Genomic DNA, 26,176 nt, shown 5'->3' on the forward strand with positions numbered 1-26,176 from the left:
GAAGGAAGACCTTTTTTGACAGCAAGTATCCAACCACACTCCTAAGTGCAGCATGCCCTGAGAAAAGAAGGACTTAAGACAATTCATCATTCAGCTGTGAGCATGGAGAAATTCAAACGTCAATTAAATGTGGACTGATAAGACTTCCGGCAACTGGCCTAAAAAAGAAAGGTGTTGAGATAGGACAGAATTCGGATCCCTTGATGATCCAAATGAGCAGCCAAGAACCTTTGTGTAGACAAGAGGAGTCGTGGACAGTCCAAATGGTAAAACCCTGAAAGTGGTAGTGATCCTTGTGGATTACAAACCTGAGAAAGCGTTGATGATCTGCGTAAATATGCATACTCGATGTCCAATGATGCCATGTGAGAGAGAGAAGGAGTTAAGCTTAGGCAGGCAGGCAGGCAACTGTTTTGCATACAGGCTTAGGGTTGGGGGAGGTTTTAAAAGCCTGCAGCTGCCTTTCCCTGAGGTGAGGAAACCAGCAGGGACCAAAGCTCTTCACCCCTGTAGTGATGGCCTGTTTGCTATTGCCCTGGTAGTCTAGTGTGCAGAGCAGTGACCTGGGCCTTCACATCACCCCAACACCAGCCGTGAATAATCGCAAGTAGGGAGCCGGATGCTCTCTGTCCTGCCCTGGGTACCCACACTAAGAAGCTCACTAGCCCAGTCACCTTGGATGTTGCCATAGGCACTGGGTGGCGGAGCAGTTAGACAGACATCCCATGTATAGACCCCTCAGTCAAAAAATAAAAATGAAAATAAAAATTGTAACCTAGGATCTAAGCAGCCCCCTATAAATAGGTTCATGCACCTGTTAGCAACAAACTAAAAACTCACTGGCTGGGGGTGAGGCATAGTGGAGAGGGAGCATTAGAGTGCTGGGAAAGAATTTAGTAACTGTTTGGTGCCCACACTTTCCTCTCCAGGCCATATTATTATTATTTGCCTATATGGTGCCACAAGTGTTCCGCAGTGCCTAAGAATGCATAAATGAGCGAAAAACAAAAACAACTTACAGTACAAGGCAATTTAGGACAAGTTTATGGCAAAAAAAGACCGTTGTATCAGGGGAAAAATGACCGAGGCAATTGATAGGGTGGCATAGATATATATTCTTAGAAAAGCAGTTAAGGAGAGAGGACCCTGCTCCTGAAAGCTTACATTCTAGTGTTCCATGTGCCCCATATTGGATGGAAGAAGAAATAAGGTAATATGACAAAGACTAGCTATAGAAAGTACACGCTGACAAAGATCTAGGACAACCCTTATCAGGGCTATTTGTAAATGAAGTTTTTTACAAAGCCTTCTACTGTTCTGCAGACTCTTTAGGAGAAAGGAAAGTAACTGAAAAGGTGCCAAACAAGCACTACTGTTCTGCAGTATCATTTCCTAGAAGGGACAGTAGTCAGTGTTTGACACCTTTTGCTCACTTACTTTCCCACCTTCTTTTAGTCTCATATATCTATGATAAACCCCATCATCTTTTCAGGACTACGGGTCCGATTCAGACCCTTAAGCAGGGCTGCCGATTGTCGAAAGACCTCGCATGCACACAGTACACTGTGCATATGTGCAAGGTCCCCATGCGAACAAAGCCAGATATGACTAGCCATTGCTGGCAGTTCGCAAGGTGATTGACAGGCACCGGGCATTTGTGGGCGTCGCACCAGAGTTTTCTGGGAGTGCTGCCGAAAAGCCGCAGATGGGACCAGCCATTGGGAGGGGGTGATGTGGACATCAGCAGCAACCCCGATCTCCCCACAGCCATTGTAAGTCTTGGCTGTTTGCTCAGAGGCCAAGCAGAGAAATAACGTATCATCATATCTACATGTCATACATCGTGTGTATGCGATATAACCTGCAGTAGGGACAACTCAACAAAGCGTAAAATACATAACTTACACAGCCAATATAACTGTGGAACAATGAAAACTCATTTCAGGTTTAAGAAGTGTATCTGACAACCCATATCGGCCGAAAAACAAGCCACCCTCGCTGCAGGCATTGAATACCGCCCAGTAACATGTATGTATGAGACAAGTAAACGGGTAGGATCATGTACAGATCATCTGTGTCCTAATACAAACAAGTATCCTTATATGGTTTACCAGACGTGATCCTGGAGTCCTGTCCCCCCCATCCTCTGACAGAGCGGGGGGCTGTGCTGTTCCAAGGGGAGTTGGTGGCTTTGGGGTTGTTGGTGAGCCCTGGAGGGGGGCGAGGCAGCCCAGGGCTATTCCTGGACATCTGGTTCTTCCACATCTTGTTTGAATGATGTGATGGGTTGTGTCCAATGGGGTCTGGTGACCAGGCGGATTTATAGTCCCCAAACTTTGCTGAGAGTGCTGATGGAAACAAAACAAAACATAATCAGTAAGGTTTGGGGTGATTTGCAATGCACTGACTGGCAACATCTTAATTGTACTTTCAAGCTCATGAAGCTGGGCTTTAGTTTCACAGCCAAAAGCAACTGTTGTGACCTGCAGAGGAATGAAAATCTCCTCATCTCATTTCACAGACAGGTCACTTATTCACTAATACTATCATATTTCCCTTTATATATCCTGTCAATTCTGTGTTTATCTGTGCCTTTGTCTAACAGCATCTGCTGGGCGTTTGTCCCAATAATCTATTAATCCTTAAACAAAATGTCTGTTCACTTCTGAGCTTTTAAATGCTGGATTAAAGAATCCTCCACACATAAAACCAACAGTAATGTGAAACTCCGCCCACAAAGATTCAGTAAAGCAATAAAACACATGCAAGGTAATCCAAACTATGACGCAGAAAATGTATTAAGATTTCCCTTAAAGCAGTATAGCTGCAGTATACTTATCAGTTAACTACATTCTCTGTTTCAATCCTCATAACCAAGCAATCTCATTTTCACGCAAATGCATTGCTAAGCACGTGCTGTAATGTGCGGCTGCATAGAAGGGCTAGATTGCCCTAGCCTGGAATACAGAACGGACTACATCTTCTGGTCAGATAAGTCAGTAGCTACCTCAATAGACAGCCGAGTTACCTGAAGCGCTGTGGATATTCTCAGAGGCACTGTAGGGCCAGGCACCAGGTGAAGGCAGCGAGGTGTTGAGGGAAGAATTGGACCCTAAAGGAAGGAATACAATGAACCAGTCTGAGCATGTTGTGTTACTAGTAACATCACATGTAATACAGTTTGCACAAGATGTATTCTAATTTTAAATATCTTTGTTCCTCTAGAACAGGGATGGGGAACTTTTGGCCCTCCAGCTGTTGCTGAACTACACATCCCAGAATGCTTTGCTACAGCGTTAGCATGGCTAAATAGCAAACCTGTGGCAGTGCATGCTGGGATGTGTAGTTCAGCAACAGCTGGGGGGGCGCCGGAAAAGGTTCCCTGTCCCTGCTCTAGAACATAAAGGAGACATTTGTTTGTGTTTGGTTGCCCTCTAGTGGCAACACCTAAAAATGGTCCACTTCAATCACGGACAAGTTCTGAAGTGTTTCTTCTCTTTAATTGCATAGCTATTCCCTTACAGCAGTGGTGATCAAACGCAGTCATCGGGACCTCACACAATTCATGTTCTTCAGGTGCACTCATTACTGACTGACACATTTTAAAAGAGCCACAGGTGGAGTGAATTATTTCACTTGATTCTGTGAGGAGACCTGCAAAACATGCACTGTGTGGGGTCCTGAGGACCAACTTTGAGAACCTGTGACTAACAGGATAGTCAAACAATCACACAGCTACTGCTACTGTAAGAACTGTGATAGAGTATACCTACTAATTTAATGAGCCTAAGCTCTATACACAACATATATACCAATTTCCTCCATTGTGTGTTTGGCATTAACGGACAAAACTCTTCTGCTGTATTCACATAATATTGTATTTGAATCTTTTATACAACAAGCAACAAATTAAGTATCTCCATGTATTGTCCCAAACGTCAAATCTTGCCTGTAGGGGTGTCCTGCAGTAGCTGGTGGTCAGTATCTACGATGGGAGATGGGGCTGGACCCCCCAGCACGCCGCCAGGGGTAGCATAAGGGTCGGATTCTGGGTCAATATTCTGAATTCCTTTCCATGGCACGCCCGGCTGGAACTCTGCGAAGGAGAGATAAGTAGTCAGAGGCAACCATTTAAAAAAAAAAAAAAAAACCATGCACTGTGTGTTGGGAGCCCATAAATTATCTATTTTCATAGTTGGGTCTTTAAAAAACCACAGGCATACTTTGAGATTAAGGCGATTATGAACGTGTTTCCTATCGGAGAATAAGCATCACTATATTTGTTACAGGTTATCCAGATAGGTTCATTACTTACTAAGAGAAGGAAGTGAATATAATCAAGTATGGTCTTAACCAATAGAGACCCACCTGGGGGCCAGCTGGTGTTGATTGACTTGTTTCCCATTTTGCTTGAGGGGGGTGATTTGGCAGGTAACCAACTCTCACCAGGTGGCCCTCCATGCAATCCTGATTCTCCAGACATCATGTCAAACTGGTTGTATGGGGAACCACCACGATTCTTCCCAGGAGGAGCAATGGAGCCTGCAGGACATGAAAACAGGATTTAAATGCCAAAACGAAAGATTGAGGAACAGGAGAATTAGATACATTGATTAGTGACATTGCAGTATGAAAGGCCTTGACTTGTGCACATTGGGGTAAATTTACTAAGATGGGAATTCTATTGAAATGGAATGTTGCCCATAGCAACCAATTGGATTAGCACCTACTAGCCGATAATGCATAGAATCTTATTGGCTACTATGATCAACATCCCATCTTCAATAAAACTCCCATCTTGAAATTTACCCCATTGTTTCTACATCACTCCTACCCATTACTGCCATGTGAAACTTAATTACAAGTACTTGATGAATGCAATGGAGAAGTAAAGGTCCTTCTCTCTTACATAAATAGGCATGGCCAATCATCTGAAGTTTCTTTGATTTGTCAGGACTGAGAACATTGGGGCAGATGTATTAAGCCTTAACAAGAGATAAATGCAAGGGTGATAGAGAGATAAACGTCCGGCCAATCAGCTCCTTACTGACTTTTTTCAAACACAGGCTGTAACATGGCAGTTAGCAGGTGATTGGCTGGACATTTATCTCTCCTTATCACCCTTGCATTTATCTCTTGTTAAGGCTTAATACATCTGCCCCAAAATATCTTAATATTTATCAGCGGCGTAACTATAATTTCGGCGCCCCCCGCCGATAATAAAACACGCCCCCCCCCCTCACCCCACCACCACTCCGGACGCCCATGCCCCCCCCCATCCCCCGCATACAGTGGCGTAGCTACGTTTTGGGCGCCCCCCCCGCCGTTAGGGGGGGTGGCACGCCTCGCCGAGCACCCCTACCCCGCCGCCCATGCAAACCCCCCCTCAATCCCCCACAGCCTTACCTATCGCGCTGGTCCCGGCGGCTCCGTTCTTCTGCTGAGGACCACCAGAAAATGGCCGCCCCCATACAGCAGACAGTTTCAGAGAACTGTGTGCTATATGGGGGCGGCCATTTTGTGGTGGTCCTCAGCAGAAGAACGGAGCCGCCGGGACCAGCGCGAAAGGTAAGTCTGCGGGGGATTGAGGGGGGGTTAACTATAGCACCGCAGCCCCCGGCGCCCCCACATGCACAGCGCCCCCCCGCGGTGGCGGGGGCTGCGGTGCTATAGTTACGCCCCTGATATTTATTATGTTTAAATGCAGATTGAGAAGTAAATTGATTAATATCTCCTCTAACTGCCTTCCTTTCATTTGCCTAATATCGCAGTGTGGCCCAATAAAAACCGCATCAGTAGGGCAGTGTTTCCCTGAGAGATGCTGTTGTTCAGGTACAAAAAGTTATCTTCTGGCCAAAAGCTGTGTCACCAAAATAAGGTTTCTCAGTCTACTTCAGGGTGTGCTCTGACAGGTTAACAATCTATGTCTAAATGTACAATGCTGCTACACAAAGCAATGCAATCCTGGTGACTGGCAATAACCATTTATGGATAACGTTTCAGGTCTCATTTTATAATACCTCCAATGAGCATTTCATTTAAATCAATCTCCACTTGCCCAAAAAAAATAAAAAATAAATCCCATCCTACAGGATTTAGAGAACTGCCTGTTTTTGGATCCCTCCGCTCCACCTTCTATACTGGGAAATGGTGGAGCAGCTTATATTAAGTGAACATTTTCTAGAAGTGCGAAGGCATCTGTCTTACCATTTTTGTGAAGACCAACATCCTGGGACACAGAAGAAGGCAACCCATCCATCATGGATGTCCACTGCTTAAAACGTGATTCTGGCCCGGCCTCCTTTCCATAATCCATTCCACTGGAGTTGAAGCCTGGTAATTACAGGAAAATATTAGTTCCTATACTTTTATCTGCAATGATCAATATGATAGAATGCAGCTCAGTGACAAAAGCCCATCCTCCACACCCAGCTTCTCTCGGAACACCAGCACTAACCAGAGCCATATCCAGGCATGTGCCCCTTTGACTGCATGTCGGACAGCCCCACAGAATCCATATGAGATTTGGGTCCAGCTGGATGAGAGGGGGAGTGCTTCATTCCTGGCTGCCTCTGTTGCTGCTGCTGGAGGGCATTCACCATCCGTGCCAATTGCTAAAGAAATGAAACAAGCAGTTATTAGCCACCATGCTGCCAGACCGTGTGGCTGCACTGCTAAGTCTCGGAAAGAGCAGGGAGTAAATGTGGGTGCCCACCTTCCACTTCCGCAACTAACCTCCATGATAGATTATAAAATTATTTCTTCGTTTGACACAAACAAAAAAATCATCCTGCTTGGCCACTACAACTACTATGCAAACTTAATACTTAGATTTCTGGTCTTTTATGTAGATTATAAAACTATGAGTACTTATTTCCTAGCACGGCGCCCGTCTCATTGATTGTATGCCTTAAGTGTAAGGTACTTAAGGCATACAATCAACGCGATGAACCCGATTTTCTGTCAATCACCTGCTAATTTGCCGGTGAAAGAGAAAATCGCGTTGATCGCGGCCCATTATAATGGGCAGCGATGCGACCGACGCGATCAACGCGATTTTTCCATAGAGAATAATGTTAAATTATTTTTCAAGTCAAAATCGGGTTGATCGCGTCGGTCGCGGCCCAACGCGATTTTACATAGGGGACAATGGGAAATGGGCCAATATCTCATTGAGTATGGTTATAAAGTATGGTTACTGCCCCCCCATTGTTAACGCCACCCCACTATTGACGTCAACCCGAAGCGTGGCAAGTGAAGCGAGCCTGCGAGGGGCGGCGGTACGCGTCCTCCGACCTTTTCATACCCCCACTATCCACGTCGGTGTGGAGTTGATTTTATAAAGCGAGCCCCGCGAGAAGTTGATCATTACCTGCTGTTCTTGCTGTTGCCTGACAGCCTGCGAGATCTTCCTCTGGTTCTGGAGGAGCTGTTGCTGCTGCTGCTGCTGTTGCTGCAGGAGGAGCTGACAGGCCTGTACCAAGCAAAACAAAAACTTACATCCAACTTTCATACAGTCCGCAAACCTTAAACCCTTTATCCCCAAATATCTAAGGAATTAGTATTATTACAGCATCCTATGTATTTGTATGCATACATATAAATATATACACACACACACACACACACATCTATCTACCTACCAATGTAAATACACTGCTCATCGATATTTGAACTTGTAACAAATCCTATAAAAGCAAAGTCAAGCTGTGTAGCTTCGGGGCAGGAATAGGTTCGCTGCTATGAACTTTCGAATAAGCTGCAAACCTCTTGTGGCACAAAGGGCATAATTTAGACCTGATCACAAGGCAGATTTGTTAACAAAACGGGTAAAACCCAACTGCAAGCGGGGCAGATGTAACAGTGCAAAGAGAGATTTGGGTGAGGTGCGTTGAAACGGACATCTGTATTGCAGTGTAAAAATAAAGCAGTCAGTATTTACCCCGCACAGAAACAAAATTAACTCGCCGAAATCAAACTCTCTCTGCACGTTACATCTGGCACACCTGCAGTGCAACATGGTTTTGGCCATTGTAAGACAAATTCGTCCTGCAATCAGGTCTGAAATTAGGCCCAAAGTCATTAATCGCTTGCTCAGAGTCAATGCATCAGATGCAACCACAGCAAGCTGGGCTTTCCCTGATGTGGTCACATCTGATGTGACCAGTAAAATGCGCAGTGAGCAGCTGCTGGAAGAGAATTTTCCAGCAGCTGCCACTCTCAGGGGAACCTCCTGGGTCCCTCTGCTTTTTATCTGTGCAACTAGGGTGGCCAATTGCGGGAACCGCCAATTAGCTTAATTATTGCAAGGTAGACCAACAAAGAGACATTTCATAATGGCCGTTACAGCTTTGAATATGTGTATTCTTATTTTAGTAAATAAACCTAGATGACAGGCCAAAGTACACATTACATTATTGGTCAATGACTCAAAAATGGAGCATAGGGTAAGATTATGCTCTATAAACCAGACCATGACTTTATACAATATTCAAACTGTTGGAGACCTGTTCATGAGGACAAGTCAGGATCAGTGATTAAAAAAACAAAAAACAATAATTATCAGGGGCAAAAAAATGAATGATAATGCGATAAAACACAAAACACTGAGTTGTGGGTGCAATTTGTTATATCCAGAGAATAAAAATGAATTTGTAGTGTCTGTACTTACCAACTGGAACTGTTGGATCTGGGGTAGCTGGCTCAGCATGGCGATCTGCTGAGGAGATAGTTGGGGCCCCATGTTGAACAGTCCCGTGCTCATGTTACTGTTAGGGAACTGCTTCAGCATAGAGGCAGAGACCTGCATCAGGATTAAGGAACTGTGATTTAACCCATAAACCATCGACTATCAAAACAACTCTGCAGTAAATGAATGTGACTTGAGAAGATGATTGGTTAGTATAGAAAATGTTGTCATCTCACCTGGGGAGATAGGAACTGGGGAGGCACTTGTGCCCGGAGGTTGGGAGAGGAGTTGAGCGATGGCACAGGGTTGTGCATGCCACGCGATTGTGCACCGCTGTTCCCGAACAGACCGTGATTGCCACCCTGAAGAAAGAAAAATAAAATGATGAAATAAAAAGAGCCCACACAAGCAGTATTTATCACTAACCGGTTCCTCCATTATAAATCATTTATTGAACGACTGTAGGAACCACTGCATAACACGTAACAGTCAGAAATCATGCAATCAAGTAGTAAATGATTATAAATGAATAGGATTATTGCATTGTACCATTCTGCTTTCTCCTACAGTAAACATTAGTTCCACCAAGTTCTAACTATATGTGCTTGTAGTTATACAGAGGCTAAAATGAGACAAACATAAGGGAAAATATAGTGGCAAAGAACAGACTACTTTAAAAACAATAAAATTGGTAAAACAGACATCAATTAGTAATGGCAAGGGAGGTGTTATAAAGCAAAGTTAACTTATTAGTCCGGTCAGGATAGTTGCGAAAAGCAAAGTTAGCTGCTAAAGAACATTGAAACCCACTGACAAAGACAGGACACACACTATGGATGGGGTTACTAATGGCGTTAACACAAGGTTCCTACCAAGGTGTTCACAAAATGTGCACTAAGGCCCGTATGCAATGTGGCCAGCGAGGGGGTTAAAAGGCAGGGATCTACAAAAACAAGCGACTCTAGCCGATTAACCCCCGCGCCGGCCGCTCACCCTATTCTACGTTCCGGGGGAATCCTCGCTGTCAGAGGACAGCGAGGATTCCGCCAAACAGCGAGACTCACGGCCAATGCAGGGAGCCTGCTGCATTTAGCCAAGAGCCTCGCTATTTTAGTGGCAGCACATGCCGTTTCCCCCTCACTGCAAACCTAGCCACAGGGAAACGGCGAGCTGTGACAATGAGCAGCCAGTGCTGCTTGCTGACACAGCTTGCAAAATTCATTTAATATACCCCAATGTGTTATGTGGACTTCTACCATTAAAACATATATCAGTTTACCATATGAATTTATGCATTGGAACGTTCAAAAACCTTATGGTGCAAGTTATACATGGGGGTGGGGGGGTGTTTGACATGATGCACCCTTTAATGAATGAGCCATATATGACCACACAACAACAAATTGTGCAGCTTAAAAGGAGATTGGGACTTGAAATAAAGCTATAGGGCTATTCTGACAGTGCATTTTCACATAGATTATAATTAAAATGTGCTTAATGTGTGAAGACATGATATAAGTAAGGAGTGTAATTGTTCAGTTGCAATACAGTGGGTGCAACACACACAGAAAAGAAAACTAGAATATGTGCTTAAAATATTTTTCCTTTTCCCCACTTTACCATGAATTGCAGCATGTAATATTCTAGACAAGATAAAGAGGTAATATATCTGCCATTGGTGCAGCTCAAGATGGTCTTCTCATTGATCGGCAAAACTACACAGACTCTTACTTGTCTAGCAGCGAAGGTTTGGGGGTTGAGGCCCGAACCGATAGCTCCCAGGCCCACGGAGGGGTGCGAGGAGCCGGAGGGAGATAGCTTGTAGCTGGGGGAGGGAGAAAAGGGAGAGCACGGAGCCTCGTCCCCAAGGCACCCGTCTTGATTGGAGAAAGGCAAAGTCAGCTAAAGCCAGTCAGGGGGTGTTGGTTAGTGATGCAGCAGAAGGCAAGAGGGAAAGGGAGAGACAGACACAGAGAAATTCTATTGAGTGCAAATGATAGACTAGCCTGTGTTCTAATGAAGCTTAAGAATTCCCCACATTCAGTTACTGCTAACATTTGTTCTAACATAAAACAGCAAATATAGTATAACCAAAGCATATGAAAAGAAAAAGAAAATAGCCACAAATATATATTTATGCACAAGGTTCACTATATTTATCCAAACAAGATACACCTAATATAACGGTTTATTCGCGCTAGGCACAGTATGGGGATATTTAGCATTTTAGGTTATCTTATTTAGGCAGGACTTGAATTTGGTGGAACTGTAAAGTATGTAGGCCCAGGAATCGAGCAAATGAAAGCTTTACAGCATTAAAATAAGGACACATGACTATGTAGCTGATGGGGCTGATTCGATTCAATGCGAGCTGCAGCTGTAGCATGCCTTGTGCATTTATCTGCAATAAATGTTCTGCGTGGGAGCTGCAGGGACCCACACCAGTAGCATCTGCGCATAATCCAATCTGCCCCTAAATACAGATTGTAAAGGAGGATATATTATTCAATATATAGATTTTGGTCAGCAACATTTTTTCTTTAGAAACAACATTTTTTTATATTGGGGTTGACCAATAGTAACAGAAACAAAAATGCAGTATGGTGTAGACAGTGGGCCTGATTCCATCCTCATTGTATCGCTGCTAATTTTCAAAGCCCGCGATCATGCATACGCCACCCTGCCAGTGTGATACCCTGCTTTGCAGGGCTTGTGAAAATATCACAGGCCTGCAACTAGCTGCAAATCCGTTCGCAAGCGATTCACCAATGAGTGATCTTTCCACTGTGTGCTGTCTGTGCATAGCCCAGGACTTACTTGGTGGCTGCGCTAGAAAAAGGCAGTTCGGGGCCAGAGCGGACGTCACATGACTTCCCCTTATCCGTCTGCATTTTCCCTGACACTCCCAGAAAAAGGCCGGCTACCACCCACAAACACTGGCTTTTTGTCAATCACCTTGAAAATGGTAGCAGGATTTTATTGCAGGACAGCCTCACGCACGTGTACTACGGGCCGCACGCATTAAACAGGCTTTCGATAATCTCTTGGCCAGCTAATTTGCAGCAGTGCGATCAGGTCTGAATTAGGCCCAGTATACGGTACAAACAAATTACGCAAACCCAGTCGTAACCTGTAATCTGCAATATACCAGGCATATAGTACTAAGGGGTCTATAAATAAACCAACTGGGTAAATGTTGGAAATCTGAAAGGTTAACATGTTTTTTGGGGCTTTTATTAAAAAAATTTAAAGAAGTATGATACAATAAAAGCAATAAAAAGGAGAAAAAAAATATATATAAAAAAATAAAACCAACAAACACAAAACAATGTCGGCAGAGTCCAGGTGTAGTGAGGTTTCGTACAAGATACCAAGGGGACCATATATATATTTAGCTCCAGGGTTATTGCTACTATGACCAGTTTAATAAAGAACATTCATTTTTTTGGCATCAAAGCAACTTTTGAAGGTGAAACTTTGGCCAACCATATTTTAAATGACATGTGTCTGGGAAGCACCATAAACTGTAAAAATAACTACATATAAAAGGTGCAGACTTACTTATTACTTGATATAACAAACAGAATGTTGTGAAATCATTAGCATTTTACATTGTATCATATACACCTACCTGAGGCTGAAACTAAACCACACAGTTTCAACCAAAATGGTGATTTGCTACACAGGTGCAGAACAGATCAATCCTATTACAATAATAACAGAGGGGGAACCTTCTACCATGAAAATGAATGAATATCTATGTTACTACCAAACTGTACATATTTTTTCACACTATGGATTGTCAGTCGTGCCTGGCTGATTTGTGAACAAAATATAAATAAAATATAAAAATATATATATAAAAAACAGGATTCCACTGCAGAATTCTGTAAAGACTAGTTATCAGCCCGTCACAGTGATGCATCATAACAGCAATGTCCGTGTCGGCAACTGTGCATGCCTAAATTGAGCAAGTCTTGAATATCCCAGTTGTGTCCAATCTAGCGGCCGCTGGTGCACATAACAATTTCATTCCTTTTATTACATAATAATGTGATAGCCAATATAGTTACCTTCTCAAAATAAGGTCCGCTGTCTGCGGCACCAATCTCTTTGGAATTGGGCAGACGGAAACCGGACCGGTCCTTCCGCATCATATCGTTGAAATCCCCGAGATTTACACCTCTCTTGTCCGCCTCAAACTTCTTTTCCGGAAGAACACCTGAAGGTTATAAATGAAGCAGCCTTTAATTATTACCCTTTCTATATCTAATAAAGTACATATGCAAAAAAGGATATTGCTAAGAGTTTCATCAAGCACAGTACAGACATTAGACCAAAAACTCACCGACAGGGTGGTCCATCTTACTAGCAGATGAGTCATCCACTTGGCTCTAAGCAAAATAAAAACAAACATAAACCGGTCAAATTGTGACCGCACATTAAGAATAGAGGACAGGATACCCTTCAAGTATTAAGGGCCACTCTAAAACAACCATACAATTCTGAATAGTACAGTAGAGGAACTTGAAAATAAAAGTTGTTACTATAGAAATAGATGACTCATGACAAAATACTATTCCACAAGGCTAAACACATAAAAAAAGAAATTGCCAAAATTCCTGCCTCCACAGCACCTGAGACCATGAAGGTCTGTCACAATGTTTCCGACGGCAGCGAATGATAAAAAGCTGACTCACAACAAAAGATTGTACAAGTGCAACATCTTCAAATGTCCTATTGTCCCCTATTCCTCCGCTCTACTGCAGTGCTAGGATTCAGGGTCGGCATGGCTCGTCAGCAGATCCTGTGTCTACACTGGCCCAGAAACCACATCTTGTCGTACCATTACTAGATCCTAATGATGAGCTGCACCCTAGGGGCCTGATTCAGGTTGGCTCGCTAGCGAGCCCATAAAGGCCCCACACCCAATCCCTTCAGTGCCATGCAAGGTAATGTGTATGCGAACACATCCCCTCCCATGCGGCTGAAGGGAAGAGAAATCAGTGGATTTCTTTCCCCTTCGGTAATAAAAGTCGGTCTATACTGCAGTTTTCAGAAGACAGGGTATCTGGGCATTCCCCTGCTGCCGCCCCATGCATGCCTCCCTCCCCGTAGCCAACAGCCAGGCGAGTGTGTAACTTGCCAAAGCCATTCGCTGCTGGGGCTTGTACATGAGCAGAAATGCACATGCGCAAACCCCAACCATCAGGGCTTATTACCCCACAAGAACAGTTATTTTACTATGTTTAAAGCACTTGGTGACCATAAAACCGATCACACAGGGCCCAAGATTAAAAGGGGACACTAGCTTGAAGACATCCAAATACATAGGGAAGTTCAGTTTTTTCTGCCTCTACTACTAGATCCTTGATGGCTAACCTTGACACTCCAACTGTTGTTGAACTACACATCCCAGCATACTCTGCATCAAATTTAGCATGGCCAAATAGCAAAACCGAAGCAGAGCATGCTGGGAAGTGTCATTCAACAACAGCTGGAGTGTCAAGGTTAGCCATCAAGGCACTAGATAATGCCTATATTTCAGCCATCGATCTATTTGCTTCCTGAAAAAAACAAAGGCTACAAATGCACAAACTCAACTACTCTCAATCTGTGCCTATAAGAAGGGGGAAATTGGAAGCCACATGGATTGCAATGCATTAACCTTACCAGTAATCCCATGTTTGAGAACTGTTTGGACAATGGGTTTATCCAGGAATCATTGTTTCCCCCTTTCAGGGGACCCTGCAATACAAGAGAAACCAAAGGTTTCCAGAGTAAGACACAAATATTGAAATATGAAGCATTGTTAGCTGGCAAATATTGTATTTTCCGGACAGTAGAGTTTGGTTGGAAGTTAATTTCATGATCGACACGTCAGCAGTCAGAGATCTAAAGCAGTGACCTCACCTTGATCTGTGGTTTCTTTCCTCCTTGGCCCCACCCTGCCGAGTTGTGGGAGGAGCCACTTCCCTGAGATCCTGCACTATTCCAAACACCACTCTCCTCTTCTTCATCCCAGCTGCTGTGACGAGTCCCTGCCACCGGTCCTTCATTCTCTCCCCAGTTGTCTTGCATAGATTTTGTACCTGTATACAGAGAACAGTATCCTGTTTAGTGTTATTTGGAATGTCTGCATCTTTAGCATCCACTGGTTGCACAAAGAATGGATTTTACAAATAGGCTATGCAATGTCTCATTCATTATTGAGATGAGCTACGACATATTAAAAAGGGTATTCCTGTCAAGTAAGACATGCTGCACCTACAATGTAGTTGGAAATAGGAATCCTTGAAATGTCGATAATGCTGCGATCCTGGCAGTATATGGGAAGGGAGAAGTCATATTTAAGATATGGAATTTCTATACATAGAGAATCCACCAAACCAAATAGTTTGAGCTTTTATTCCTGACACAGGGTCTTGCCAGAAATTGCAATTTAAACAGTCGCAGCAACATAACTTATTACATATATTAGCATGGTCTCCAAAAGAACAAAGTTCTACACAGAAGACCTATGAATAAGTACCCGAAAATGTACAGACTATGAGAACAGATGGGGCAGATGCCTGGTGAAGTGGAAGGAGATAACGCAGCAACCAATCAGCTCCAAGCAGTCATGTTACAGTCTGGGTTTGAAAAATGACCATTAGGAGCCGACTGGCTGATAAGTTATCACGTGCCACTTTATCACTTTACCAGGCTTATTACTACATTACTGCCCCAGAGATTTGTATTTAATTATTACGTTTCTTATATAGCGCACATATATTCCACCGCGTTTTACAGAGATCTGAATCATTAACAATATGAATAAGAGCTACTTAGACTACAGCCAAAGCATAGGACTCACCAGTTTTCATGGCACTGGGAGCTACAGGCGCTGAATTTCCCCAGCCTTGTGTTGGAGGTCCAGTTTCCTCTCCTTCCCCCCATCCAGAAGCAGGTTCCGTTGGCTCGCCCCAGGCTGATGTCCCATTGTCAGCTGGGGGACCCTTATTTTTATTCCAAACTATAAAAAACACAAACATAAATACAGTGTTTGTATACTGTAAACCTAACTGGGGGGAAATGGCAATGACCAATAAGGTACAGTACCACCAAAACAGCTGAAAACAGAAAATGATCAAAGAACGTAAAGATGACCCAACTGCTCTTACCCTAGAATGTGGCAGTAGCCCGGGACTTACCCAATGTTACACAACCTCTGAATTGGTGACGACTTGATCTATGGACACGAGGCCACATAGGTAGATTGCGATGTAAGAATATCAGTAGCAATTACAAGCAAATGCAATAGTAAGATAAGAAAAATCCGCATTGACGGCCATGAGGTGCTGTGTACCAATCATTTTTCTGGCATCTTGACCATTGAAGACCTCCACACTCCATAGAGGTTTGCCTGTAGCACCTTTGGTGAAGTGCAAAGCTGCACAACGCAGCTCCACATCACTCCTAACTGAATACGGCCCAATGACTGACACAAATTCTAAGTATATATTTGAGATAAGACATCTATTGTTTGGGGGGAGACAAGTTTCTATTCACACAAGACTTTCCATACAGCTAATTAGTTACATATAAAACTAAAGATTGTGCAAACACATTTGCATTCCTCACGAAGAACCACATTTATACACAGTTGTGGAATTTATTATATGGAACGCATTGGACTTCGGCTTTTCCCAATATTTTTTTTCTATCATTGGAGCACGAGGCCCAAAACATACTGAACAGCATTGATCAAACAAATCTCAAATTCCTCAAGACAGTACCTCATAGTCAGCGCAAGGGGACTTAGTGATCAGGACCCAATTTAGGTCGACATGCATTGGGTTGACCACTGAAGGTGGACACCTGAAATAGGTAGACAATGCTAAGGTCGACAGGGTTGGAAGGTCGACAAAAGTATTTGTCCGACAATGGCAAGGTCGATAATCAAAAGGTTTTCATGGCTTTTGTCCCGAATGCCGACATGGACACCGTCAAAGTGTACTGCTGTGCTCATCAATGCTTCTGGCACTATGCTATTCTCCCACCATGCTGTAGTGGACCACCTGTCGGCACACGTCAACTCAAAATAAAGTGAAAACTCATGTCGACCGTATTGACTAGCGATCTTCCCATTGTCGACATAATGCTTGAGTCGACCGTCCAACCCTGTTGACCTTATCCAAGTCGACCTAATGACCTATATACTTATATCACCCCCACCTGCAATTTATTAATGAACAATTAGTCATATTAGGTGGTGAAACTTTGCAGATCTGGAATACTGGAATGTATACCAGTCTGTGATGACAATTCCCTGATACTCTGTCATTACAACACACAATGTATTACTGTTCTAATTTGCACATTCAGAATAGTGGCCACACAGACATCCACTGACGCCACGTTCTGAACTTAACCTGCTACAATCATAAACCATGTGATTATTTAGATCAAGCCTAAACAGCAAGTGACTAATGAACCTGCAGCAGAGCATGCTGGGGCTCGTAGTTTCAAGACACCTGGAGAGCTGCTGGCTATCTAGGCCTGATTTAGACACGCATTGAGATGCAAATAAGAAAAACATTCCCCGATTCATTTAACAATGTGTACATAAAAGCACAAATACAGTATGAGCATTGTGTCAGACTAGATACAGATAATGAGCACAAATCAGCATGAACACATTTTACACAACAGATAAATAAACACAAATGCATTAACATCATCTCATTATCTTCCCAGCTAGCTCAGTTCCACATTATCAATGCAGTACTGCAGAGCATATTTGTAAGAGAGGTTTCAACTGCAGACGGTTTCCCCAATGACTGTGGCTGCAGTTTAGAATAGAAGCCAAGCCATGTAAAAGAACAGTCCACTTTCAGCAGAGTAACTACACAGTACTGCCTTGCCAATGCGGAGATCAGTAAAACCACTACGCTACAGATAGAAAAAGGTGGCAACAGAAGCAACAAAAGTGAAAGCGCAGCAGAAATATGAATCTTGTTACATTAATAGGGGACAACTGAATTAGCAATGATAAACGCTGTGGCTACCAACCATGCGCATTTTCCCTCCCATCGTTTAGAGGTGCGCAGGAAAAGGTGTAATGCTGTAATACCTGGGTGATTCACACAGATGCAAAATCACAGAGAATTGAATAAGGCCATTAAAATTGTAACGCAAAAAACCCCTGAATAAAAGTATATATAGATTCACAAGAGAAAGAGAATTCAGCGCCAAGATAGTTTCTGCACAGAAGGGTATTTTTACAAAAAGAGTGTGGTCGAGAGGTGAATAACTATCTCTATGAAAGTATATATAAAAAAAACACACTTCCCACTAATAATGGGTGTCCGCACGAGACCAAGGCCAGACGTTGGTGGACCGTCTGTATGGAAGGGAAATTTTTGGAAGCTATAGTTATGGAGCTCGGCAATCTGTGTTATTTAACAATATTGGACCAATCCAGGAGAATATATATATATATATATAATTTTGTTTAAGACCGATGTTGCCTGAGATATCTCACATATATTTTAGTTCTGTCAGCCTATATACATGAATGTGAGAAATGTATTCACTTTCTTGGATACCAAACAGAAAACATGAGAGCATCCCAGAAGCTGGAAGTCCTTGGTGAGTTTGCCAATGGGGGAGCAGAAGGACAGCACTCCTACACAGAAACACTATCTGTAACCGCTCTGTGCCTCAGAAAGATGACATTATCTATTATTGTACAAACCACGCACTTTGTGCATTGCAGAAAAAAACATACTTTGTTCAATTGTACAATATATCCACAAACATATTTGGCAATCGGTAATATTTCTGCAATGATGTTAGTAAACAGCTTCGCAGGATTTGCCAAATGTGGTTACACGTGTAGGTAATACCAATAAGAGGATCGCAGAAGAATCTTTTTTTTTTTCCTTAACTAAATGTAACAAATTTAGAAAGAAAATGCTACAGAAGGGATATGGTCACTAGGTCGACATTATGAAGGTCGGCATACATTACGTTGACCACTAAAGGTCTACAGGGTCGGACATGTTGACGCAAACATTAGGTCTACAATGGGAAGGTCAACATAATTTTTTTGCACATATTTTCCCCCACCAAAAACAGGCAGTATTCCATACCCCACCATCCACTAGGGTGTGGTGGGAGTGTAGAATAATGCGCAATTTTAGCCCCCTTATGGTCACAGGAGCTTGCTCCTGCAACCAGCTGATTCCCTCTGCGGCTTCCCCGGCAGAGGTTCCCTTTCATCAGCTAGCCTCCAAACTTTCAAGCGTTCCCTTAAAAAACTCACCTCTTCAGGCAAGCCTATCATATTTAAGTTCTACACGCATAACCCTCTGAGGCACTTATGTATTATATAGCTTCCCTCCTGTAACTTGGTGCGACTGCTATGCTATTACTGGTGCCTGTCCTTGTGTTTCCCTCCAATATCCCTATAGATTGTAAGCTTGCAGTAGGGCCCTCTAACCCCCAATTCTGTCTGTTGTTACCCAGTTTGTTTTATCACTGTCTACTATTGTATTTTTTTTATTTCTTTATTTTAATTTTCTTAATACAGTACAAGCAATTACATACACAACATACAGTTCATCACATAACATTCTTACATACAGTATCCCCCCCCCCCCCCCCTAGTGTGTCCACACCCCCTTCTGATGCTTTTCTGGGTCTATCTTGAGTACTCTCGGCTCTTTACTAATTTTTATCGGTTTCCCATCCCCTATTTCTTCTTAATTCAATTTCCCGTCCCTCCCTCAAATGATGCCCAAAACTGTCTACTATTGTAAAGCGCAACGGAAACTGCTGCGCTACATAAGAATATGTAAATAAATAAATCAGCGACCATCTCTGGTTGCTGTTGAAAAGGAGACACTGAGCAATATATCGCCCCTGTGTGTACACAGCTTAAGACTCATTCCACTAGGGAAAACATAACAGCAGATTAAATGAAGTAATCTGCAAGATACACCAATACAAGGAACTCCATAGTAAATGTGTACAGGGATCAATAGTCCCAATGAACACTAGTAATGGTATTCTACAAAGAGGTCACATTGGGGTGAAAAGCAGAGTTTCATAGTAAAAGGGGTTATTCCTGAGTGGCAGTCCCAGGAATGCTCTTCTTTAGCTGCCATTGCTGTCAGTTTGCACTAAACAGACAATGCAATCATGTACACCTGGTGATACAAAGTAGTGACATCACAGGGTCATAGATTCTAGTCAACCCTGTTTGTGAAGGTTTCCTTAACGAGTATATTTCATGTTTCAGCAAATGTTCTGTTGCCACTGAAATACGCTTGGTAAGCTACTGTAGCATTACTTCTAATGTAGAGATTTTATTCTATATCAGGAATGCGCCAGTGTTCCAGACCTTCTTTTCCCTGCACCTACCAACCAAGACCGCGTGAGTTTCAAACTGCTGATCCAAATTCGGACTGTGTTGGAAACCGACACACATCAGTTTGAAATGTATACTGTTGTCAAAGCCGGAATTAGTTGTCCCTGGCATGGAACCCTCCTATGGCTGCTAGTTTGCTTGTGTGGTGGGAATGAGCAGATACAAAATACTCTATCAATGGTAAGCATTGCTGAACACAGTGCTAGGAGGGAGGGAAGGTTTCCAGTCAGACAAAAAGAACATACTGTATTTTTGCGAAGTCTGTAGTTTAACTCTTTGAGGAATTTGTCAAAATGAATGAACATGGCCAAGAAACCATTTTTATTAAACCCTTTGAGTGCCAACTTTGCTGTGAGAGATCCTAAAAAGGTCCGTTTAAAATGCCAGCGCTGCTCACAGCGACTGTTCTTTTTTTGGTGCAATATTTAAATAAACTCCAATTCATTGACTTGGCTGTATTTGTATTTATTTATACTAAGAGAACAGTCGCTGTGAGGGATCACTCACAGCAATGATGGCACACAAAAAGGGTTAATGCTAGCATGTTGTGCACATTTCTTTGGACGGGAAAGTTGCATTGGGGCAGTGACAGATGTGAAGACATCATAATATGTTGGCGCAAGACCAAAATAATAAAAAATAATCTTATACCTTTGTCTTGTACATTAGTCTTCCCACTCACTCATAGCTAAATAACAAGTTTTGTTAGGTATTCCATTCATTTTAAACAAATGTATAAAAAAACAACAAATAAACACATCAGAGGTTATAACTAATGGATGGTTTACATTAAAGTACAGTAAATTATATAAAGCCCAGCAAGACGAATCCAACTACACCTGTAATATAAAATACAACTAGTGAACAAAAAGTTGGTGACCCCTAAGTATGTGTGTATGCACTTGACCCCCGACCACCCCCGCGAGCGATATGTCCCCGTTGCGATATGTCCTCGCTGGGTGCACACATTGTTTAGTGTGTATACAGCTTTAAGGTGGCCATACGCTACTGCAATTTGCCCAATTTTACCAGATTCCAAAACATCGGAAATTGGGCAAATCGCATGTGTTTTTTATATCTGATCCAATGCGTGGTCCAGTGTGAATTGAATCGTTACCCCTAGATCGCAAGTGCTGCATGTTAGATCTGTCGCATAGGAGAGCCTCTGGCAGTAAATGCAATTTATCGATTTTGCGAGCCTGCTGCCGGGGAAGGTAAAGCTGGGTACATACCTAAAGATTAATCTGTCTAATCTGACTAGTACAGTGGTTCCCAAACTGTGTGCCGTGGCTCCCTGGGGTTCCTTGGGACACTTGCAGGGGTGCCACGGGTTGCTGGTCCAGGACCAATTAAATATCTTTATGATCAATTATTTATGGAAAAAACAATTGCTGGTGGTTGCCAATCATAAAAGCAAATTATACCCTTTAACACATAACTGAACCTGAGAGTCACATACAGATGTAGCTGGCCACATCGGCCAGCTACCACCAGGGGCGCACGAGATGCTCGCATGCCCCGTGGCAACGGAGCTTGTCGGGGGTCCCCGCTGCCTCCCCCGACGTCACCACCAGTCCCCCTCGCCACCCAACCCCCCCCCCCCCCCCCCCCCCGAACATGGCAGCGTCTCCCTGAAGCGGAGAAGCTCAATCTACTTAATTGTATATTTATTGCCGTTCGAAAAATTCTAATACTCTAGGGCAGAGGTTCCCAATCTTTTTTGATTCACGGCACCCTAGAGAATCAGATTTTTTTTCACGGCACCCCTAGGTCCAAAAAATTTAATTAGATTGGGTTTATATGCGATTCTTAGCGGCAGTTATGTGGTAAAGGGCAGGATTTGCTTCTGTTTGTACACATTCTATGATTGGCAGCCACCAGCACTGGTTTTGCTCCTAAATAATTAACCATTAATAATTTGAGTTGGTCCTGGACCACCAAGCTGCGGCACCCCTGCATGTGTCCCAAGGCACCCCAGGGAGCCACGGCACACAGTTTGGGAACCACTGCTCTAGGCAGTAATGCAAAAAAGATCAGGAACCCCTGGACTAGTAGGAGCAAAAATCTGGTAAGGAATGGAGGCAATTGAGAGTCAACAATTTGATCCCAAACACTAAATAAATCAGACAAAAGAACAATTATTAGTATAAAATTGTTAAACAAAATGACTTAACCCTTTGAGTGCCGTGAATTTGTCAAGATCGGTGTAAAAATTGGCAAGCAAACATTTGTTTTCATCATAAGGACTTGGAATGTTTACCTTACATAGTAAATATATATATTTTTTACATGACATTACATTAGCACTTAACCAATTTGTCTGAATGATCATTGTTTTTTTTCTCCATACATTACCAGATTTTTGTTCCCGCCAGACAGGTTGTACAGATAAATCTTTAGGTGTGTATACAACTTTAGGTGTTAAATATTCGGGAGCGGTTCGTCTGGCAAGGGATGCCCTGACACCTGACATTTGCGGACTCCTCTGACACACGGGACTCTCACCAATTACAACTTGTTGCAGGGAGATGGTGGATTCTGGATGGATCACTCGATGGCAAGTGGTGACTGACACGGTCAAGCTACACCGTTGTCAGAGTCTCATGGAATCAGCGTCTGCCTGCAACAATTTCTAAATGTGGAGAGTGCTGGGTGCATCGGCATGCACAGGGGGACCACCTTGCCCAGTCACAGCACTTGCTTGGCTGCCGAGCTGTGCGCCGCTCCACCTCCCACATCACTGGGTAGTGAGTGAATCACTTAGCCCGTCACGGCAGGAATTAGGAGACGCAGTGGCATTGTCTTTTTCTCCTGCTGAATGCAGAGGAGTTCCCTGGTGACCAAAAGGAGTGAGGACCGACTAAGGACCCACATCTGGTGCAGGAACAGAACGGAGAAGAACAAGTAGCCCAATTGGTAGGAAAAATCAACAAACGATTATATTTTAGAAACATAATTGTGTCCGTTACAGACTAATTTTGCAGTATTTTAGTACCTAAAAAAATGTAAACGCTAAAGGTCAGGACCCCCACCCGGCTGCTTCTTGAAGCCACTCGGCTTGAAAAAAGATTTCTGGGGAGAGCACCGATTCAGCCATATGCAGTAATTAAGAAAGGATTTTGAATAAGGCTTCAGATTAAAGATATGTCAGCATGCTGTTGGCTTACAAGCAATGCCAGAATGACAAAGTACAGCAAAAGGAAGGACAAGCTATAGCCAAGAATTTCAATATTCATTCGTAAGCTACAAACAATACCAGGAACTGCTGATCAATTGCCTTAAAGCAATATGGAAAGCTACCAATATATTTCTACAAAATGCCCTGTGCATGTCATTGCTGTGAGGAAGCCTTTGCTTTATCAGACAAAGTAGTCCGCAGTTACCCAGGTGTTTTATGCACTACATAACATCAGGAGAGAAAGAAATACAGCATGAACAAAATAATATTTCGATTTTCTTTCTGTGTTTCATAATTCTGATGACATATTTGAAACCACATTTGTAAAACCAGAAACCAATTAATAAAACCAAAAACCAAGAATGGAGTTAACCATACCTGACGGTGCTGCCTTGCTGGCTATTGACCCTTGCATTCCCTGCTCCCGTGGCATCTGTCCAGGTGGTCCTTGCGCATTCTTATCCCACAAGCTAACATTCTTGTAATTATAACTGCTAGGGTCGCCCCAGGCTGCTGTACCATCGTCAATGTCCATTTTACGGCCGATGGTTTGTGATGCTGGCTCCTCCCAGCCACTTGGCTCTTCCTCCTTGGACACTGTTGGCGTGGGACCACCTTTCCACCCTGGGGTAGGTGGCTGTCTCCCATTTCCAGGGGGAGGAGCTGGAGGACCCCAAGAGCCAGAAGACTGTGCAGCCGGTGTAGCCTCCTGCTGCTTGTTCCAAGGTATTGGAGGAGGCCTGGCTGCCTCACCCCAATTTCCACCTCCTTGAGGCCTTTTACCCTCTTCCCAGCCAGTTCGTAGAGCTGGGTTAGAGTTAGCCCCATTGCCCCAAGAGCCATCATTCTGTACTACTTCACCCCAGCCAGAGGAAGCTTTGTTTCCTGAGCCATCCCAGCCGCCCCCAGGGCCTTTGGGTGGCTCAATGTCCTCACTGTTGCTTCCTCCCCATCCATTTTTTCCTGCCGACCATCCACTTCCAGGATTGGTTTGACGAGTACCCCATCCCTGCTCAGCACTTGCATTATTATCATTATTCCATCCAGGACCTGCCTTTTCCTCTTTTCGTCCACCAACCCCACCCCCATTTCCTCCACCACCCCAACCAGATGGGCTATTTTTATAGTCATTCCAGCTAGTTGCTTTGGTGTCCTTCCACTCCTGTCCAGATGGAGCTTGGGTAGGGGATTCTCCCCAGTTAGACTTATTTTGATTGCTTTGGCTGGGGGCATCCCCCCAACCCCCTGAGCTCTTTGCTTGCGGTGTGTTTTCCCAGCCTTCAGTTCCACGGTCTGCTTTGCCTTCAGGTCGAGATGTCGCTTCCTCAGACTCCCATGATGTATCCTGCTTTATTTGGGTTTGGCCCCAGCCCGAGTTCGACAGCACTCTAGGATCCAAGTCTGTTCGATTGAGTAAGGTCTGCAAAACAGCCTGACTGTCTGGGAGAGCAGTTCTATTATGTGTGCGCCGATTGCAGGAGTTCAAGCTGTCTCCACTGCCTCCAGCATTTGGGTTGCTTCCAGTGCTTTGCCCCCCTGCCTCACTTCCTGCAGAGCTGGGTGCCCGTCCCCAGCAGGCTGTTGATGATGCATTGCCCTGGTTCTCCGATAGTGAGTGGCCCTTCTGATTGTCCCATGCTCCAGTGCTAGAATTTCCTTGGCTCGAACCCCCCCATTCTCCAACTTTTAAGTCCTCGTGCCCAGACGGCTGCTTCCATTCTCCCTGAGACAACCCTCCAGACACCAATTTGTTCCCTTCACCCCACTTTACTTCACTGGGATCTGTCTGTGGGCCATATCCCCAAGAACCATTGCCACCACTTTTGCTGTCCCAAGGTTCTCCCCTGGACCCATTGGGCCTATGAGATGAAGACGTTTTCCTTACGTCTTCCCTCTCTCGTCCATTGTTTCCAGAATTGCCATGCCCACAGTTGGCATCTCCTGTGACAGTTTGACCCCTTGTTGAGCCCCAAGTGCCCACCCCCCCATTCTTTCTATCTCCAGTGCTTTGAGCAGAGAGGTCAGAACCCCGGCAGGCATCCCCTGTTCCAAAGGCCGTACCCTTGTTCTCAAGGGGATTTGATGTATTTGAGTTCGTAGCATTAGTGTTTCCATTTTTTGGTCCGTCAGTGTGATGGGTTGTGGCCGGATCTCTGCCTGAGGCTGCAAAACCGGCACCCGCATTTTCCATCTTTGACTGCTGCTCCCGAGAGGTCGGACCCGTTGGGCCAAGCTGTGCGCTGGAGAAGCTGCCATCTGGCTCTGGGTTCCCTTTCCTGCTGCTTTCCTGAACCAAGGCCGGCCATGCTGACGGGTTGCTATTTGGGTTAAAGTTGCTGAAACCAGATGCAGGTCCCGTTCTTTCAGACCCACCCATGCTCCTCCAATTTCCTAGTCTATTAACGCCCTCTGTAGTGGGGTTGGAAGACGGGACGGGCTTAGCCTTGGGGTCAGCTTTCCATACCCCCTGGATACATTCGCTGCCAGGCTGCTGCTGCTGCTGTTGTTGTTGTTGTTGGCCCTGGCCCCCCCTTCCTTTGTGGTTAGCAACGCTTCCTTGTGGGGGTCCCTTTTCCGAGGCTGGATTCGAGGCACTGTTGTTGTCTGTGGCGTTGTCGGAAGGGGGCTCTGCGTCCACGCCAGCTATGCAAGGCCACTCTTCCATGTCCGACCCGTCTACAATCACTTTGTCCCAGGCGTGGGGAGGGTTTGCGTTGGGGCCACTGCTGGATGGGGCTCCTGAGCCCCAAGTGGAATTTGCATAATTTGAAGTAGCAGCTGCCCCTGATGATAAATCTGGAAAACAAAAGAAAAATAATTAGTATTTTCCAATAAAAAAATAAACATTAAAAACCATGAACTTTTAGAATGTTCTGCACATACTATTGTACTA

General features: G+C 44.1%; 1 protein-coding gene across 3 annotated transcripts in view; it reads right to left on the minus strand.

Annotated features, from left to right (window-relative positions):
• TNRC6B (trinucleotide repeat containing adaptor 6B) overlaps positions 1–26,176 on the minus strand; it is a 125,575-nt gene that overhangs the window by 19,429 nt on the left and 79,970 nt on the right. For 2 of the 3 annotated variants that reach the window (XM_083156120.1, XM_083156121.1), the window contains exons 6-21: positions 23,662–26,079; positions 15,546–15,704; positions 14,603–14,781; positions 14,363–14,437; positions 13,038–13,083; positions 12,763–12,911; positions 10,421–10,591; positions 8,926–9,051; positions 8,672–8,803; positions 7,373–7,474; positions 6,458–6,614; positions 6,208–6,333; positions 4,369–4,542; positions 3,950–4,096; positions 3,029–3,112; positions 2,112–2,348 (exon numbers count right to left, since the gene is read on the minus strand). In XM_083156120.1, the coding sequence (XP_083012246.1) occupies positions 2,112–2,348; positions 3,029–3,112; positions 3,950–4,096; positions 4,369–4,542; positions 6,208–6,333; positions 6,458–6,614; positions 7,373–7,474; positions 8,672–8,803; positions 8,926–9,051; positions 10,421–10,591; positions 12,763–12,911; positions 13,038–13,083; positions 14,363–14,437; positions 14,603–14,781; positions 15,546–15,704; positions 23,662–26,079 (4,482 nt within the window). The remainder of the gene's footprint in view (positions 1–2,111; positions 2,349–3,028; positions 3,113–3,949; positions 4,097–4,368; positions 4,543–6,207; positions 6,334–6,457; positions 6,615–7,372; positions 7,475–8,671; positions 8,804–8,925; positions 9,052–10,420; positions 10,592–12,762; positions 12,912–13,037; positions 13,084–14,362; positions 14,438–14,602; positions 14,782–15,545; positions 15,705–23,661; positions 26,080–26,176) is intronic. The other variant, XM_083156122.1, reaches the window with a different exon arrangement.

Source organism: Crinia signifera, chromosome 8 (genome assembly GCF_055691185.1).
Source record: "Crinia signifera chromosome 8, ASM5569118v1, whole genome shotgun sequence".
NCBI classification, from domain to species: domain Eukaryota; kingdom Metazoa; phylum Chordata; class Amphibia; order Anura; family Myobatrachidae; genus Crinia; species Crinia signifera.